At 34.5% G+C, this 16,860-nt stretch overlaps 1 protein-coding gene across 2 annotated transcripts in view; it reads right to left on the bottom strand.

The window, feature by feature from the left end:
• The window catches only part of LOC110139862 (zinc finger X-linked protein ZXDB-like), a 94,120-nt gene that overhangs the window by 62,682 nt on the left and 14,578 nt on the right, over window positions 1–16,860 (bottom strand). For both annotated transcript variants that reach the window (XM_070461940.1, XM_070461941.1), the window contains exon 2: window positions 10,079–10,172. In XM_070461940.1, coding sequence (XP_070318041.1) covers window positions 10,131–10,172 — 42 coding nt within the window. In that variant the 3' untranslated portion in view covers window positions 10,079–10,130. The remainder of the gene's footprint in view (window positions 1–10,078; window positions 10,173–16,860) is intronic.

The raw sequence follows: 16,860 nt of genomic DNA, 5'->3' as shown, positions 1-16,860 counted from the left end.
AAATATTTTCCACACACTAGCTTCCAGTTCCAAAAATCTTAAATTTATTTTTACCTCTCTTCTCCCACATTTTCAATATTGGGTCTTAATAGCTCCATTCATAATGTGGTGCAGCCCTAGCTTTACACAATTGTATTACACCAGCAAGTGTGTGGGAAGGGAAAACAGCAGAAGTATCCCACAAAGATTTTCCCAACCAATGCACATACCACATAAAAATCCCCCACTAATAAGAAATTAAAAGTATTTCAAAAATACCATGACAAAACAAAAAGGAGGAAATTTAGAGTGAGAAGTATCTGTTGTCTTAAGCATGGGCAAAATATATTACTTTTGAGAAAATTATATAATCATAAGTCTATGTAAACACACATAGAAAGGCAAGGGCACCTCTTAGAAGTCCTGGAAAAAGCTATGCAAGTGAGGGATCTTGAAGTGTATTTTTTATTCATTTCACTGTAACTGTGACTGTGGTATGCAGAATTCTAAGATGGTCTTTTTAAGCTTCCCAAACACCAGTGTACTCACCTTCTCCTAGATAATTTGTACAGTAATTCAGGTACTGAAGTTAAGGGACTATATACATATATATTATGTTTATGAGAATTTTATGGTGAAATTACAGGCATTTGGCTTGGGTATGTATGATATGTATTTTCTTTGTCAAATTTAAATTTATTGATTAAATAGATTGAAGAATATATGTGTGTGTGTATATATATGTGTGTGTATATATATGTATATATATATGTATATATGTATATGTATATATGTATGTATATATATATGTATATATATAGATAGATGTGAAAGAGTGGACTCATTGGACTCATATATATATATGAGTGGACTCAGATGCTGGGAAAGATTGAAGGCAAAAGGAGAAGGAGGAGGCAGAGGATGAGATGCTTAGATAGCCTCACCAACTCAATGGACATGAGTTTGAGTAAACTCTGGGAAATAGAAAAGGACAGAGGAGTCTAGCATACTACAGTCTATGGGGTCACAAAGAGTCAGAGACAGCTTAGCATCTGAACAACAACAAAAAAAGAAAATAAAAACAAGGAATAAAACTACCATATGACCTTGCAATCCCACTACTGGACATACACCCCGAAGGAATCATAACTGAAAAAGACAAATGTACCCCAATGTTCATCACAGCACTATTTACAATATCTTGGACATTGAAGCAACCTAGATGTTCATTAACAGATGAATGGGTAAGGAAGTTTTGGTACATAAACACAATGGAATATTACTTAGCTCTAAAAACTGCATTTGCATCAGTTCTAATGAGGTGGATGAACCTAGAGCCTATTATACATAGTGAAGTGAGTCAGAAAGAGAAAGATAAATATCATATATTAACACATATATGTGAAATCTAGAAAGATGGTACTGATTATCCTATTTGCAGGGCAGCAAAGAGACACAGATGTAAAGAACAGACTTATGGTCACAGTGGGGCAAGGAGAAGGTGGGATGACTTGAGAGAGTAGTATTCAAACATATATATTACCATATGTAAAATAGATAATTGGTGGGAATTTGCTGTGTGATGTAGGGAACCCAAAGTTGTTATTCTGTGATAACCTAGAGGGGTAGGATGAAGAGGGAGGTAGGAGGGAGGTTTAACAAGGTGAGGACATATGTATACCTATGGCTGGTTCATGTTAATGTATGACAGAAGCCATCAGAATATTGTAAAGTAATTATCATAAAATTAAATATAAAATAAAATTTAAGAAAGAGTAGTGTGTATATATATATGTGTGTGTGTGTGTGTGTATGTATATATATATATATATATATATATGAGAGAGAGAGAGAGAGTTATGACTGATTCATGTTGTTTTATGACAGAAACCACACAGGATTGTAAAGCAATTGCCCTTCAATTAAAAAATAAATATGTATACCCATGGCTAACTTATGTTGATATATGGCAGAAACCAGCATAATATTGTAGAATATTATCCTCCAATTAAAAATAAATAATTTTTAATTAAGTAAAAATAATACAAAAACCCCTTGATTTCTAGTTTTGTTGGAAATCTTCTCACTGATTTAACAAAGCAAATGAAAAAATATTTAGCTAGACAAATCATCCTTTTTATGTCATTCAAGTAGCAGACAAGGTCATTGCAGAATTGAAAGCAAATGTTTGTGTCTTACAAACCTCTACAAACTAGAAATGAAACTACAACCCATATTGACCTGAGGCAGAGCCTAAATAGCTCAATCAGGTAAAACCTGAAATCAAAAGGGGACTAAAGGGGAAAGGATTTTAACACTCAAAGTGCTGGAAATGCTCCTTCACCCAAAATCTGATTCACAGCTTCCTTAAAGATTTATCAAGGACAAATACAAATCTTGAAGCGTTTTCCACAATTAGTAATGCCTTAATCATCTAAGGAAATAACTAACTTTTCCAAGTGATACCTATAAACTAGTAAATGTATAATACCTGATTCATAACTAGATGTTAAAATAAAGCTGAGATATATAGTGTTGTCTGTTTATATGTTTTGTGTACATTATACATATATCATATGTCTACCTCTGGATATTATCAAAATTAAATTTATAAAAAAGCTCTTTCTGTTGATTTTAATACCTTACAAATCAAATATTTCTAAATATAAAGAAAACTGGCAAGAATTAATTCCAGATTCACATGATCTAGAAATATTCAACATTAATATCTGGTACTAAAGCTAACTTAAACTATTTGCTTTATCAAACAGGCTTTTTTTATTGCAACTAGGTTTACTGAAGGTCAATAAGTTTATGTTATTTGTCTTGTAGACTTTGTCAGCAAGGAAAATCAACTTGGTATGATGATATTTTCATAAGTTATGAAATAAAGGTTAAGTGAGATAGTTTTCAAGTGAACTCTTTAGGAATAATTATGTTTTGGGTACATCTATTTAAAATAGTTTCTCAAGATTTTTGGTAATTGAAACTACAGTTTTGCTAACCTAAATTATGGAATTTGTTAAATATCAGTTCATTTCCAATAAAATAAGATGTTGGATCATTGACTGCTAATTAGGTCTATATTTACTTACTTTTGCCTCCTTACAAGAGGGAAACTAAAGATTTTAGGATTTAATAAACATATTTTGCCACACATTGAGGGGGAAAAAGTGTGCTATGAGAAGATAGATGTTTTTAGAGGTTGTGGAATATTCCTATGTTTGCCTATCAGGAAATGCTGATACAGCAAAGAGTTCAAAATTATTGCTAATTGGTTTTCATTAGAGGTTAAGGTTTTCAAGAATTCAAATTGTGAAATACATAATTAAGCTACTGGGATAATAAGGAAAACATTTAAGTATTCAAGAAATGTAGGATGTATATTTTTAGCAAAAGAAGGTATTTGTTGTTCAGTTGCTCAGTCGTATCTGACTCTGCAACCCCATGGACTGCAGCACACCAGGTTTCCCTGTCCAACACCAAGTCCCAGAGCTTGCTCAAACTCAAGTCCATTGAGTCGGCGATGCCCTCCAACCATCTCATGCTCTGTTGTCCCCTTCTCCTCCTACCTTCTATCCTTCCCAGGATCAGGGTCTTTTATAACAAATCAGCTCTTTGCATCGGGAGGCCAAAGTATTGGAATTTCAGCTTCAGCATCAGTCCTTCCAATGAATATTCTGGGTTAATTTCCTTTGGGATTGACTGGCTTGATCTCCTTACAGTCCAAGGGGCTCTCAAGAGTCTTCTCCAACACCACAGTTCAAAAGCATCAATTCTTTGGCATTCAGCCTTCTTTATGGTCCAACTCTCACACCCATACATGACTGCTGGAAAAACCACAGCTGTGACTGGCAAAGTGATGTCTCTGCTTTTTAATATGCTGTCTAGGTATAAAGAATTGAAATGCACTTTATTAAAGGAAAGTGACTTTGTCCTAAAGCTTGTTGTTTTCTGGATGGGAAAGAAAATAAGAGATGAAAGAATACAGATACAGAAAGTTACAGGAGGTTTGTAAAAGGAAATTTTGAGAAAAGTTTTGTGCAACATCAAGTTGGGATTTGATTGAATATAATTAGGTAAATGAATTTTGTTATTGAGGGTAGGCTGGTACAGGATCAGAGCTTTGTTTTCTCTGTTATGAGAACAAAGTATTCTTGGAATGGTAATCTACATTTAATAACAGATTATTAGTTTCTTTTCTTTCTAAATGGTCTGCATGTGCCTTTAAAATATTTTATTGTCACTTTGATTGAATGAATAAGTATTGTATTATTTCACAGAGATCCTATTTGACCAAGTGTTTTAAAATATTTATTTATCTTTGGCAAATTTCCCCAAAATAAAATTCTCAGTGTTCTAAACCTTTTGATATTTATTGACATAATTTCCTAATCAAAATTTAATGAAGTCTTTTGACCTCCAGCCAACTTCTGAATGCATCAAAGAGCCCCTGAAACTACACAAAGAGAAATATTAAACTAATTAGGCTTAGATATGTTAAATTATATGGGAAACATTGTCATATAAATGTTGATAAAAGCTTCTTAGGTTATATTCTATGGGTATCATTAATACACATACTCCAAAAGTTATATGAAACCCCTAAAATATAAGTATCTGCCCGGGTGTTGCTAGTGGTAAAGAATCAGCCCGGCAATGCAGGAGATGCAAGAGATGCAGTTTTAATCCCTGGGTTGGGAAGAGCCCCTGGATGAGGAAAAGACAACACACTCCAATATTCTTGCCTGGAAAATTCCATGGACAGAGGAACCTGGTGGGCTACAGTTCATGGGGTCACAAAGAGTTGGACACTACTGAGCCACTAAGTGCACACACACACAAATCTGAAATGTATATTTTCAGTTATAAATATATATATAAATATAAGTGTATAATATTTTCATATATAATATTTTCAGTTATTAGTACCTTAAAATGTTATATGTTACAGAAATAACCAATTTCTTGTCAATTTCATTGTAATCAGATCTTTAGCCACAGCGTTTTAAATGTTTTAGTTTATAATCATTATTTTATTCTGATGTTTTACAAAATGAATATCTTCAAAGAGATTCATAAAAAAGAATTTTGACAAATATAAATGTCTGATAACTTTCAGATAATACCACTAAACTGGGTAGAAATTATAAAACTTTAATGGAAAACCTAATAACTTCATTCAGGTCAACAGGAATTAATTACATGGGACTGAAGTGTTAGTCGCTCAGTCATGTCTGATTATTTGTGACTATATGGAGCCCGCCAGGCTCCTATGTCCAGGGAATTTTCCAGGCAAGAATACTGGAGTGGGTTGTCATTCCCTTCTCCAGGGGATATTCTGGACCCAAGGATATAACCTGGGTCTCCTGCATTGCAGGCAGACTCTTCACTGTCTGAGCCACCATGGGACTGAATGTATTTTTTTTTTCCTGAAATATGCTGTTTTTTCATCTTTGTTTCCCAGAAAAACTTATCTTTTACACTATAACCTACAACAAGTTGATAAAGTATACTTTGTAAATGAAGATGAAACATTTATCTTTTTCTCTTGACCTGATCCCTCAATAATTTGGTTTCTGCAGCTGGCTCCTTTGTGGACTTAATGGTTTATTGTGACCAGATTACAACTAGTTATATTATTCATTGTTTTAGTTTGCTGTCTCTTGTTTTCAAATTATTTATGTTTTGTGTCTCTCTCTGATGTACTATGGCTTTATTAATGTTACCAACTGTATTACTTATATCCTATATATTTTATAAGATTATTATCTCTTGCATTACCTAGTATGTGACCTGGCTTCCAACAAAATTACTGATGGCTAAACATCTTGAAGTAGTTGATCATGTATACATACATATTACATACATATATATGTGTGTGTGTGTGTGTGTGTGTATATATATATGTATATATGTATATATGTATAAAACTCTACACAGAATAATTATAATAGTGCAACTCTAGATATGGGAAGAAACAACAAGGGAAAACATTTTCTGGATCATAATAGACTAATAAAACAGTCAACCCAGAGAATTTTAAGTTATCAGTATGGACTAATTCAAAAATTAGCACATTGTGTCTATCAAGAGAAGCCTCACCTAATCTAGGATGAGACTTCCTAGTGTTGTGAGGAAAATTGGTCTGGAAATGCCTCAAACCTTGGTTGAATTTATGACTAAGAGGAGGTTATGTGGGCCAAAAAAGTGTTGCCTTTCACTAAACAAGAATGTTTTGCTGTTCTCTCACTAAACAAAGAATGCTGCCTGTCATTCTGGTAAACAATAAATGTTGCCTGTTATTAAGCCATCAGCTACTGCAATCATCCTCCAAGGTGTGATCTGGGAGGAATTCATGATGGCCCTCGATAGTAAGGATGCATATGAAAGGAATATTTTCAATGATCCCAGACTGTTCCATCTTACCATAGATAGATAGGCACTAAAGTCATTAACTTGAGGTGTATCTGTTTTCTGTGATTAGCAATAATCTTTTGATCTTTGTCTACATATTTGTTTGTTTTTCAGGAAAATATCCTATATATTCTGACTCCTTCTAGAACTCTTTGGAACAGCTTCTCAGAAATATCTGAGCAGTTGTATCCTGGGCTATAGTCCTCAATGAGGTCACTGAATAAAGCATAATTCTCAACTTTTAGGTTGTGCTTTTAAGTTGACATATGAAAATGTTTCACATCTTATAATTTATGACTGTTTTGGTTTCTACCTTGCTGTATTTTTAGGGGCTTTCATCTACAGATGGCACAGAATATTTTAGGCAAACTGTGTGCTGTATACTAATATAGAAACATTTCTATCACATAGAAACATATGTGACCCATGTGCATATTTCAACCATTCTATATAGAATTGCTGTTTTTCTCCTAATTTGAGAAGTACATTTAAAGCCATAAGCCAAATTCAATTTGATCTCTATATTTTCCAATAATTTATATTTAAATTATTTATCAATATGAATAGCAGCAGTAGTATATAGAGATACAGTTTACAAGTCACTATGTCAATTTACCAAAGGTACATAATATGCACTTCTTTGGTATTCTATTTCCATCAAACAGAAACCTCAAAAAAATTCACTATAGAGCAGATTTCAAATAAGTTGTTAGTTACACCTAAATTTTAAAAATAAACTTAAGATTTATTTTATAATTATCTATGCAACAATTTCTGATTTTAGTTGAGAAATGTAAAACAAAACTAAAATGCTATTCCAGTTAAACACCCTCTAGAATGGCTAAGTGAAAAAGTCAAACATTAACAGGTCATGGTGAGTCTGAGAAACAACTAGACCTTTCATAACTGCTAGGAGGAATGTATTTTAGTAAAAGAACCTTTGAGAACTGTTTGAGAGTAGTTACTAAAACTAGACATATCAAGCTGCACTCCTATAGCTCATAGGAATGAATATATGTCCTTAATTAATACCTGCCCAAACCTGAAAACATTAATGTCCATAGACAGAATATGAGAGTAATTATGATATAGGCATACAGCAGAATGCTGTACAAGGAAAAATGAACTATTCCTACATGCAAAAGTGTGGCTGAACCTTACAAACTGCTGAGTAATATTTCACATAATTTGACTTACTATTCACAGACAAAAGGAATACATATTATAAAGCTTAAAAATAAGCAAAAACAAATTCCCAAGTAGCCCAGTGGGTAAAGAATCTGCCTGCAATGCAGGAGGCACAGGAGACATGAGTTCAATCCCCAGGTCTGGAAGATCCCCTGGAAGAGGAAATGGCAGCCCACTCCAGTATTCTTGCCTGGAAGGCAAGAATGGACAGAGGAGCCTGGTGGGCTACAGTCCATGGGATCACGAAGAGTCAGACACAACTTAAGGACTAAGCAATCTATGATTTTAGCATATTCAAACAAAAACCTGTACACAAATGTCCATAGCAGCATTATTCATACTAGCCCCAAAGTGGAGACAATTCAAATATCTATTAATTAATTAATTAATAAACAAAATGTGGTATACCCTATAATGGAACATTATTCAGCTATAAAGTGAATGAAGTACTGATATGTCCTATAACATAGATGAACATTGAAAATAGTATTATATTAAGCAAAATAATCCAGACATAACAGGCCATATATTGCATAAGTCCATTCATATGTAACATGAAGGACAGCCAAATCCATAGATACAGAAAGTAAATTAGTAGTTTCTAGTGGATGGGAGGAATGAGGGATTGCTGCTTAATAGGTATGGGGTTTCTTTTAAAATGATGAAATATTCTGGAAATAGCCATGATGGATCCATGACACTGTGAATGTACTAAAATCCATTGAACTGTACACTTTAAATGGTTAAAATAGTGAATTTTATGTTGGGTGAATTTTATCTCAGTAATAATGAATAATAATAAAAAACCAACAAAAGCATTAATTTATGGTTTTAGAAGTCAAGATAATATTTTTTGGTTCAGAATAGTGACTGGAAGAGGGCATCAGGGAACTTTAGATTCTGATAGTATTCTAGTTCTTGATCTGGGTAGTAGTTACATGGATGTATCCACTCTGTGAAAATTCATGTAGCTATACATTTATTATGATCTATTTGTAATGTATGTAATGTTTCATATAAAATATAAAAAATAATAAATTTTACAAATAAAATGCTTTGTAGAACCAGTTAAGATTCAATATTTGGTAGCTTAAAAATTAAAGCAAGGAATGATTAAAATATACAATGTAGTTTCAAAACAGATAACCCATAGGTTATCTGAATGTTTATTGAATCAAGAATGCATCAATCTTGCAAAGGAAAATCAATAAAAAATGAATTATCAACTTTACATTTAGGTTTAAAATACTTTTTAAAATTTTGTTGTAGAAAGAGTTGAAAGCACCAAACAGTAAAACACCAAAAATGTAAAATAATTAATAGCATCTAATTTGACCACACTTTGGCATTTCAACAGGCAAGCCTAAATTTGACAAACTTTTCTCTTCAGTTCTTATTTTTATGAAAATTCTGAAATCTAGACAGTATTAGATAGATGATTTATGCTGCGATAACATCTATTTGAAGGTTTCATATCGCTAACTGTAATTGGAAAATACTGGGCATTGAAAAATCGCCATTAAGCTTTTATACAGATGTTACAGACCAAAGACACTGAAGAAAAGACTAAACATTTGACTGTAGAGAAAACTTATCTTTTTTTGTTGTTTAAATTTTCATTTCTGTTTCCGGGAAGAATCCTTAATGATTTTTGTAAATTCAGGTAACATTTTATCTTTGAGGAATTTTTTACCCCAAAAGAATCTGAGGTGAAGGACAAGAAGAATCATTTTGCAAACAAGATCCTAAGCAGCGAGTCTTTATAATATTCAGTATATTTGGTACACAGATTTAGTAATAAAAAGGACTATCCAATGCTTACTATAGATATAGAAAACAAACTGGTGGTTGTCAGAGGGGAGGTGGTGAGAGGCAGGTGAAAAGGGTGCGGGGATTAAGAGATACAAATTTCCAGCTACAAGGCTGGGGGTGTAATGCACAGCATAGGGAATATGGTCAATAATATTGTAATAACTTTGGATGGTGACAGATAAAACTAGACTTATTGTGGTGATCATTTCACAATGTATAAAACTGTCAAATCTCATTTAATGGAATGCTTCTCTTCCATTTTGCTTTCTCAAAGTCTTTTGATAAAAAGAAATGTGGCAAGAGCAAGAGAACAAGATGGTGGAGGTGTAGATAGATGTGGAGTACATCTCTCTCCGTGGATACATCAGGAATACACCTTCAGACACAGAAGTGCATGCAGAACACCAGCTGAGAGCAGACAGGAGGACCTGACCAGTGGAAAAGAATATATAGAACCACTCAAAACTCAGTAGGAGGAAGGAACTAGGGGGAAAAAATAGGAGTATTAGTAGGACTGGACCTGCCCTTGGCAGGTGGGCTAAATGAAGCAGGGGTCCCATCCCCACATCGGGGAAATTGTCTGAGTCAGAGGAGAAACATTTAAGGGTGAGAGTGAAACAGCTGATCTGTGGCAGCCTAAATGGAATGAGAATCAGACAGTCCTTGACTCAGTCATACATACCTTGGACAGGGATGCAGGTCCCCTGGAAGGTGCAGTGGCTGGGAGCTGGAGTTTAGGGACTGTGGAGCAATCCCAGGGTGAGGGCTGCTGTTGACTGCAGAGAGACAGATAGAGAGGGTATGAGGGAGGAGATTGTGGTGGGAAATGCCTGTGAAAGAAAGCCAGGCAGTCATGGAAGTATGGCAATACAGCTGAGTCATGCATAGGGGGTGGAGCCATCACCATAGCCTCTCACTCCACAAGCCAGCATCACATCAGGCAGCTTAACAATAGAGAGGCTGGAGCATCAAACGCCTGAAGCACTGAACTACAGAATAGGACCCCACCCAGGGTGCCACTTTAAATGCCTGATGCATGGAACAACAGAGAAGGACCCCAGGCAAGGGAGCCCTCTAAGTGCCTGAACAGGCAGAGCTATGGAGAAAGCCTGGCCAAAGATCACCAGCTATAAGAGACTTGAAAAAAAGACTCTGAAAGGGCCATAACTCCTCCAGCAGAGGCAGTTCGTGTCCCTGCATACTTGCCGCCATCAGGGTCCTGCAAGCCAAGCAGCTGTGCCACGTACATGCTCAGCCCTCACTGGTGCAGAGCTACCAAAGGCCAAAAAAAAAAAAGCCATGAGGCTATGTGTGCAGCGTAGCTTTGGTCATGTTCAACTCTTTGTGACCCTGTAGACTGTGACCTGCCAGGCTACTCTGTCAGGGGGGCTCTCCAGTCAAGAATACTGGAGCGTATTGGCCAATACTAGTTGCCATACCCTTCTAGAGCACTATATTTCCTGATGCCTAGCCAACTCCCCTGAGTACCTGGTGCTACCAGAACCCTGCGACCCAAGCAGCTGCCTCACCTCCACACGTGGCCCTCACAGGGGCAAACCCAAGTCCTCCAGGGAAGCCCCAGGAGCAAACCCCAGTGGATGACCCACATGCAGAGGTGAAAATAAAACCACAATTGAAACCCGGGGTAGTGTGGCAAAGGAAGAAGACCCAAAACCTTCCCACCAGCTGTACAAGCTGAAGATTAAATCTACATGTTCAACTATGCAGACTCTGTGTCTATGGAATATATAAAAAGACATTGAGAGATCCCACAAAAGAAAAAGCACTAGTTCTGATAGCTGTGGACATTGGAGGCAAGAACACACAGGAGTAGGACCAGATTAGAATCTGAGCTGCCCCCACAGCAGGTCTAGAGATCAGTACAGTGCGTTTTTCCTTTTTTTTTCTTTACTCTTTTTTAAATTTTAATATTTAATTTTTTAAACCTACTATTATTTTTTTACATTTATTCCTTTGTTTGAATTCCCTACTGTACTTTTTCCCTTGTGGTTAAACTTTAATGTATATAAATCTGCTTTATATACCTCTATTTAACTTTGCATATGTATTATTTCTTTCTTTCCTTTCCTCTCAGCATATTTGTTACTTTTATTTTCATTGCTTTATTCCCCAATTGGCATCTTGCTTTAGTTTTGTTTTCCAGTTTGTGCTTTAGTTAGTTTTGTTCTTAACTGTTAGAAATAATTTTTGGTTTCCTTTATTTGCTGGGTCAATATATTATACTTTACTTTTGTTGGACTGTTTTGATTTTGCTTATGGATGTATATGTATTTGTATATATTCAGTCACACTTTTTATTGTTGTTATAAATCTCTGTCTCTACATTGGGATTTTGCAGTTCTGTGGATTTTTTTTTCTTTCTTCTTCCATTTTTTTCTTTTTTTTTTCTCTTTTTTATAATTTCAATTTTTAATGTTTTAAACCTATTATATTTTTCTAAATTTATCCCTTTGTTTGCCTTTCCTATTGGTCTTTGCCCCTTGAGTTAATCATTAATGGATATAAATCTTCTTCACCTATCTCTACTCAACTTTGCATATCTATTCCTTCTTTCTTTTCTTTCTTTCCTTTCCTCTCAACATATTTGTTAGTTTGTTTTCCAGTTGTGCTTTAGTTAATTTTGTTCTTAACTGGCAAATATAATTTTTTATTTTCTTTATGTATTGGGTCAGTCTACTGTACTTTATTTTTGTTGGACTGTTTTGACTTTCCTTATGGGTGTATATATATAAGTTTATATTCCATTACTTTAATTATTTGCCTGATTTTGCAACTGCCATTTGTCTGGGGCTCATCTTTGTTTTTTCATTTTTGGATATTTGTTTCAATATCACTTAATGCCATAAGAAACCATTGTTGAATCTTTGTTCCTGTCCAGAGATCAAGCTCTGAGCCTTTGGAGTGGGAACACTGACTCCAAGACCCTATTCTATCACAGAACTAACCCTGGAACTATCAAATATTGAGAACTCATACAAAGGAAACCACTTGAATACAAGACCCAGAATCACCCAACCACCAGTAGCACCATGGGCAGGATGCCTCATCTAAACAACAAACAAAACAAAAGTACAAATCAAATCATCAGCAGGCAGGATTACCACCTCACTCAACCTTGCCCATCAGAGGAAAAACAAACAAACAAACAAAAACAACAAAAAATACTCAGCACAAACCTCACTTTCTACAAAGCTTACACAAACCACTGGACCAAACTTAGGAGGGAAGAAACTAAAAGGAAGAAAGAATTCAACCTTGAAGCTTGAGAAAAGGAGACCTCAAACACAGTAAGTTAAAAAAAAAGTAATAATGAAAAGGCAGAGAGATACTACAAAAATGAAGGAACAAGCTAGAAACACAGAAGTCCAAATAAATGAAGAGGGAATATGGAAACTACCTGGAAAATAATTCAGAATGATGATAGTAAAGATTACCAAAAACCTTGAAAACAAAATGTAGAACATGCAAGAATCAATTAACAAAGAACAAGAAGAATTAAAGGATAAACATACAGAGACAAACAACACAATTACTGAAATTAAAAATACTGTGGAAGGAATCAATAGCAGAATATCTAAAGCAGAAGAAAGAATCAGTGAGCTGGAAGATAAAATGGTGGAAATAACTGCTGAAGACCAGATTAAAGTACAAAGAATGACAAGAACTGAGGATAGTCTCAGAGACCTCTGAGGCAATATCAAACACACCAACATTTGAATTATAGGGGTCCCAGAAGAAGAGAAAAAGAAAGGGTATAAGAAAATTTTTAAAGAGATTATAGTTGAAAATTTCCCCAACATGGAAAAGGAAATAGTCAATAAAGTCTAAGATGTGCAAAGAATCCCATACAGGATAAACCCAAGTAGAAACTCGACAAGACACATACTAATCACACTAACAAAGACTAAACACAAAGAAAATATTAAAAGCAGCAAGGGAAAAGCAACAAGTAACATACAAGGGAAACCCCACACATTTAACAGCTGTTCTTTCAGCAGAAACTCTGCAGGCCAGAAGGGAATGGCAGGATATAGTTAAAGTACTGAAAGTGAAACATCTACAACCAAGATTACTTTACCTGGCAAGGATCTCATTAAAAACTGATGGAAAAATAAAAAACTTTTCAGACAAGCAGAAGTTAAGAGAATTCAGTACCACCAAACCAGCTTTACAACAAATATTAAACAGACTTATATAGTCAAGAAATATAAGACAAGAAAAAATATCTACAAAATCAACCCCCCCAAAATTCATAAAATGGGAATAGGAACATACATATCAATAATTACTTAAAATGTAAATAGATTAAATGCTCCAACCAAAGACACAGACTGGCTGAATGGATCCAAAAACAAGACCCATATATATGCTGTCTACAAGAAACCCACTTCAGACCTCAAGACACATATAGACTTAAAGTGAGAGGATGGAAAAATATATTCCATGCAAATGGGAAGCAAAAGAAAGCTGGAGTAGCAATCCCTGTATCAGACAAAAGAGACTTTAAAATAAAGATTACAAGAGATTAGGAAGGACACTACATAATGATCAAGGGATCAATCCATGAGGAAGACATAACAATTGTAACTATCTATGCACCCAACATAGAAGCACCTCAATACAAAACACAAACACTAACAGACACAAAGGGAGATACTGAAAGTAACACAATCATAGCAGGAGACTTTTAACACCCCACTCGCACCAATGGACAGATCATCAAAACAGAAAATTTAATAAGGAAACACAAGTCTTAAATGATATATTAGATGAGATGGATTTCACTGATATCTTGGGGATGTCCCAGCCAAATGCAGAAGAATATACCTTCTTCTCAAGTGCACATGGAACATCCTCCAGGATAGACCACATCTTGGGTCACAAGTCAAACCTCAGTAAATTTAAGAAAGTTGAAATCATATCAAGGATCTTCTCCAACCACAATGCTATGAGACTAGACATCAATTACAAGAAAAACCTGTAAGAAACACATGGAGATTAAACAATGCATTTCTAAATAACCAACGGGTTACTGGAGAAGTCAAAAGGGAAATAAAAAAATTTCTAGAAACAAATGACAATGAGAACATGACAGCTCAATACCTATGGGATGCAGCAAAAGCAGTTCTAAGAGGGAAATTTATTGCAATACAATCCTACATCAAGAAACAAGAAAAACATTGAATAGACAACCTAATTTTACTCCTAAGGAAACTGGAAAAAGAACAACAAAAAACCCCAAAATAAGTAGAAGGAAAGAAATCCTAAAATACAAGTAGAAATTAATGAAAAAGAAATGAAAGAAACAATATTAAAGATTAATGAAACTAAAAGCTGTTTCTTTGAGAAGATAAACTAAATTGACAAACTTTTAGCTAGACTCATCAAGAAAAAAAGGAGAAGAATCAAATCAAAATTAGAAATGAAAAAATAGAGGTTACAACAAACAATGCAGAAATACAAAGGATTATAAGAGACTATTTTGAACAATTATATGGCAATCAAATAGATGACCTGGTTGAAATGGACAGATTCTTAGAAAAGTTCAATATTCCAAGACTGAGCCAGGAAGAAATAGAAATTATGAACAACCTGATTACAAGCACTGATATTGAAGTTGTGATCAAAAATCTCCCCCAAAACAAAAGCCCAGGTTGAGATGCTTTCACAGGAGAATTCTATCAAACATTTAGAGAAGAGCTAATGCCTATCCTTCAAAACTCTTTCAAAAAATTGCAGAGGAAGGAACACTTCCAAACACATTCCATGAGGCCACCATCACCCTGATACGAAAATTGGACAAAGACAACACAAAAAAGAAAACTACAGCAGGTCAATATCACTGATGAACATAGATGCAAAAATCCTCAACAAAATTTTAGCAAACAGAATTCAGCAACACATCAAAAAGTTCATACAGCATGATCAAGTAGCATTTATTCCAGGAATGCAAGGATTCTTCAATATATGCAAATTAATCAATGTGACACACCATGCTAACAAAATGAAAGAAAAAATTATATGACAATCTCAACAGATGCAGAAGAAACCTTTGAAAAAATTAAGCACACATTTATCATTAAAACTCTTCAAAAAAAAATGGGCATAGAGAAAACCTACCTCAACATAGTAAAAACCATATATGATAAGCCTAAAGCAAATATTATTTTCAATGGTGAAAAACTGAAAGCATTCAGCCTAAGATTCGGAACAACACAGTGGTATCCACTTTCATCACTATTATTCAACATAGTTATGGAAGTCCTAGCTACAGAAATCAGAGAAGAAAAATAAATAAAAGGAATACAGATCAGAAAAGAAAAGTAAAGCTCTCACTGTTTGCAGATGACATGATGCTCTACATAAAAAAAACCCTAAAGACACCACCAGAAAATTAATAGAGCTAATCAGTGAATTTAGCAAAGTTGCAGGATACAAAATCAATACAGAGAAATCACTTGCTTTTCTATACACCAAAAATGGAAAATCAGAAACAGAAATTAAGGAATCAATCCCATACACAATCTCAACAAAAAGAATGAAATTTGTAGGAATAAATTTCCCTAGAAAGACAAAAGAAAACAGATGGAGGGATATTCCATGTTCCTGGGTAGGAAGAATCAATATTGTGAAAATGAATATACTACCAAATGCAATCTACAGATTCAATGTGATCCCTATCAAATTACCAATGACATTTTTCACAGAACTAAAACAAAAAAATCACTATTCATATGGAAACACAGAAGAAGAATGGAGCTGGAGGAATCAACCGTCATGACTTCATATTATACTACAAAGCTACAGTCATCAAAACAGTATGGTATTGGCACAAACACAGAATTATAAACTAATGGAACAAGATAGAAAGTCCAGAAATAAACCCATGCACCTATGGGTACCTTATTTTTGACAAAGGAGGCAAGAATATACAATGGGGAAAAGACAACTTCTTCAATAAATGGTGCTGGGAAAACTGGACAGCTACATGTAAAAGAATGAAATTAGAATGCTTCTAACACCATACACAAAGATAAACTAAAAATGGATTAAAGACCTAAATGTAAGACCAGAAACTATAAAACTCTTAGAGGAAAACATAGGCGGAACACTCGATGACATAGATCAAAGCAAGACCTCTATGACCTACCTCCTAGAGTAACAGAAATAAAAACAAAAGTAAACAAGTGGGACCTGATTAAACTTAAAAGTTATTGCACAAAGAAGGAAACTATAAGCCAGGTAAAAAAGAAACTCTCAGAATGGATGAAAATAATAGCAAATGAAACAACTGACAAAGGAATAATTTTCAAAATATACAAGCAGCTCATACAATTCAATGCCAGAAAAACAAACAACCCAATCAAAAAGTGGGAAAAAGACCTAAACAGACATTTCTCCAAAGAAGACATACATATAGCTAACAAACACACAAAAAGATGC

This window comes from Odocoileus virginianus, chromosome X (genome assembly GCF_023699985.2).
Source record: "Odocoileus virginianus isolate 20LAN1187 ecotype Illinois chromosome X, Ovbor_1.2, whole genome shotgun sequence".
In the NCBI taxonomy this organism is placed as follows: domain Eukaryota; kingdom Metazoa; phylum Chordata; class Mammalia; order Artiodactyla; family Cervidae; genus Odocoileus; species Odocoileus virginianus.
Note: the sequence above shows the minus strand (reverse complement) of the source record. Positions and strands in the feature narration are given on the sequence as shown.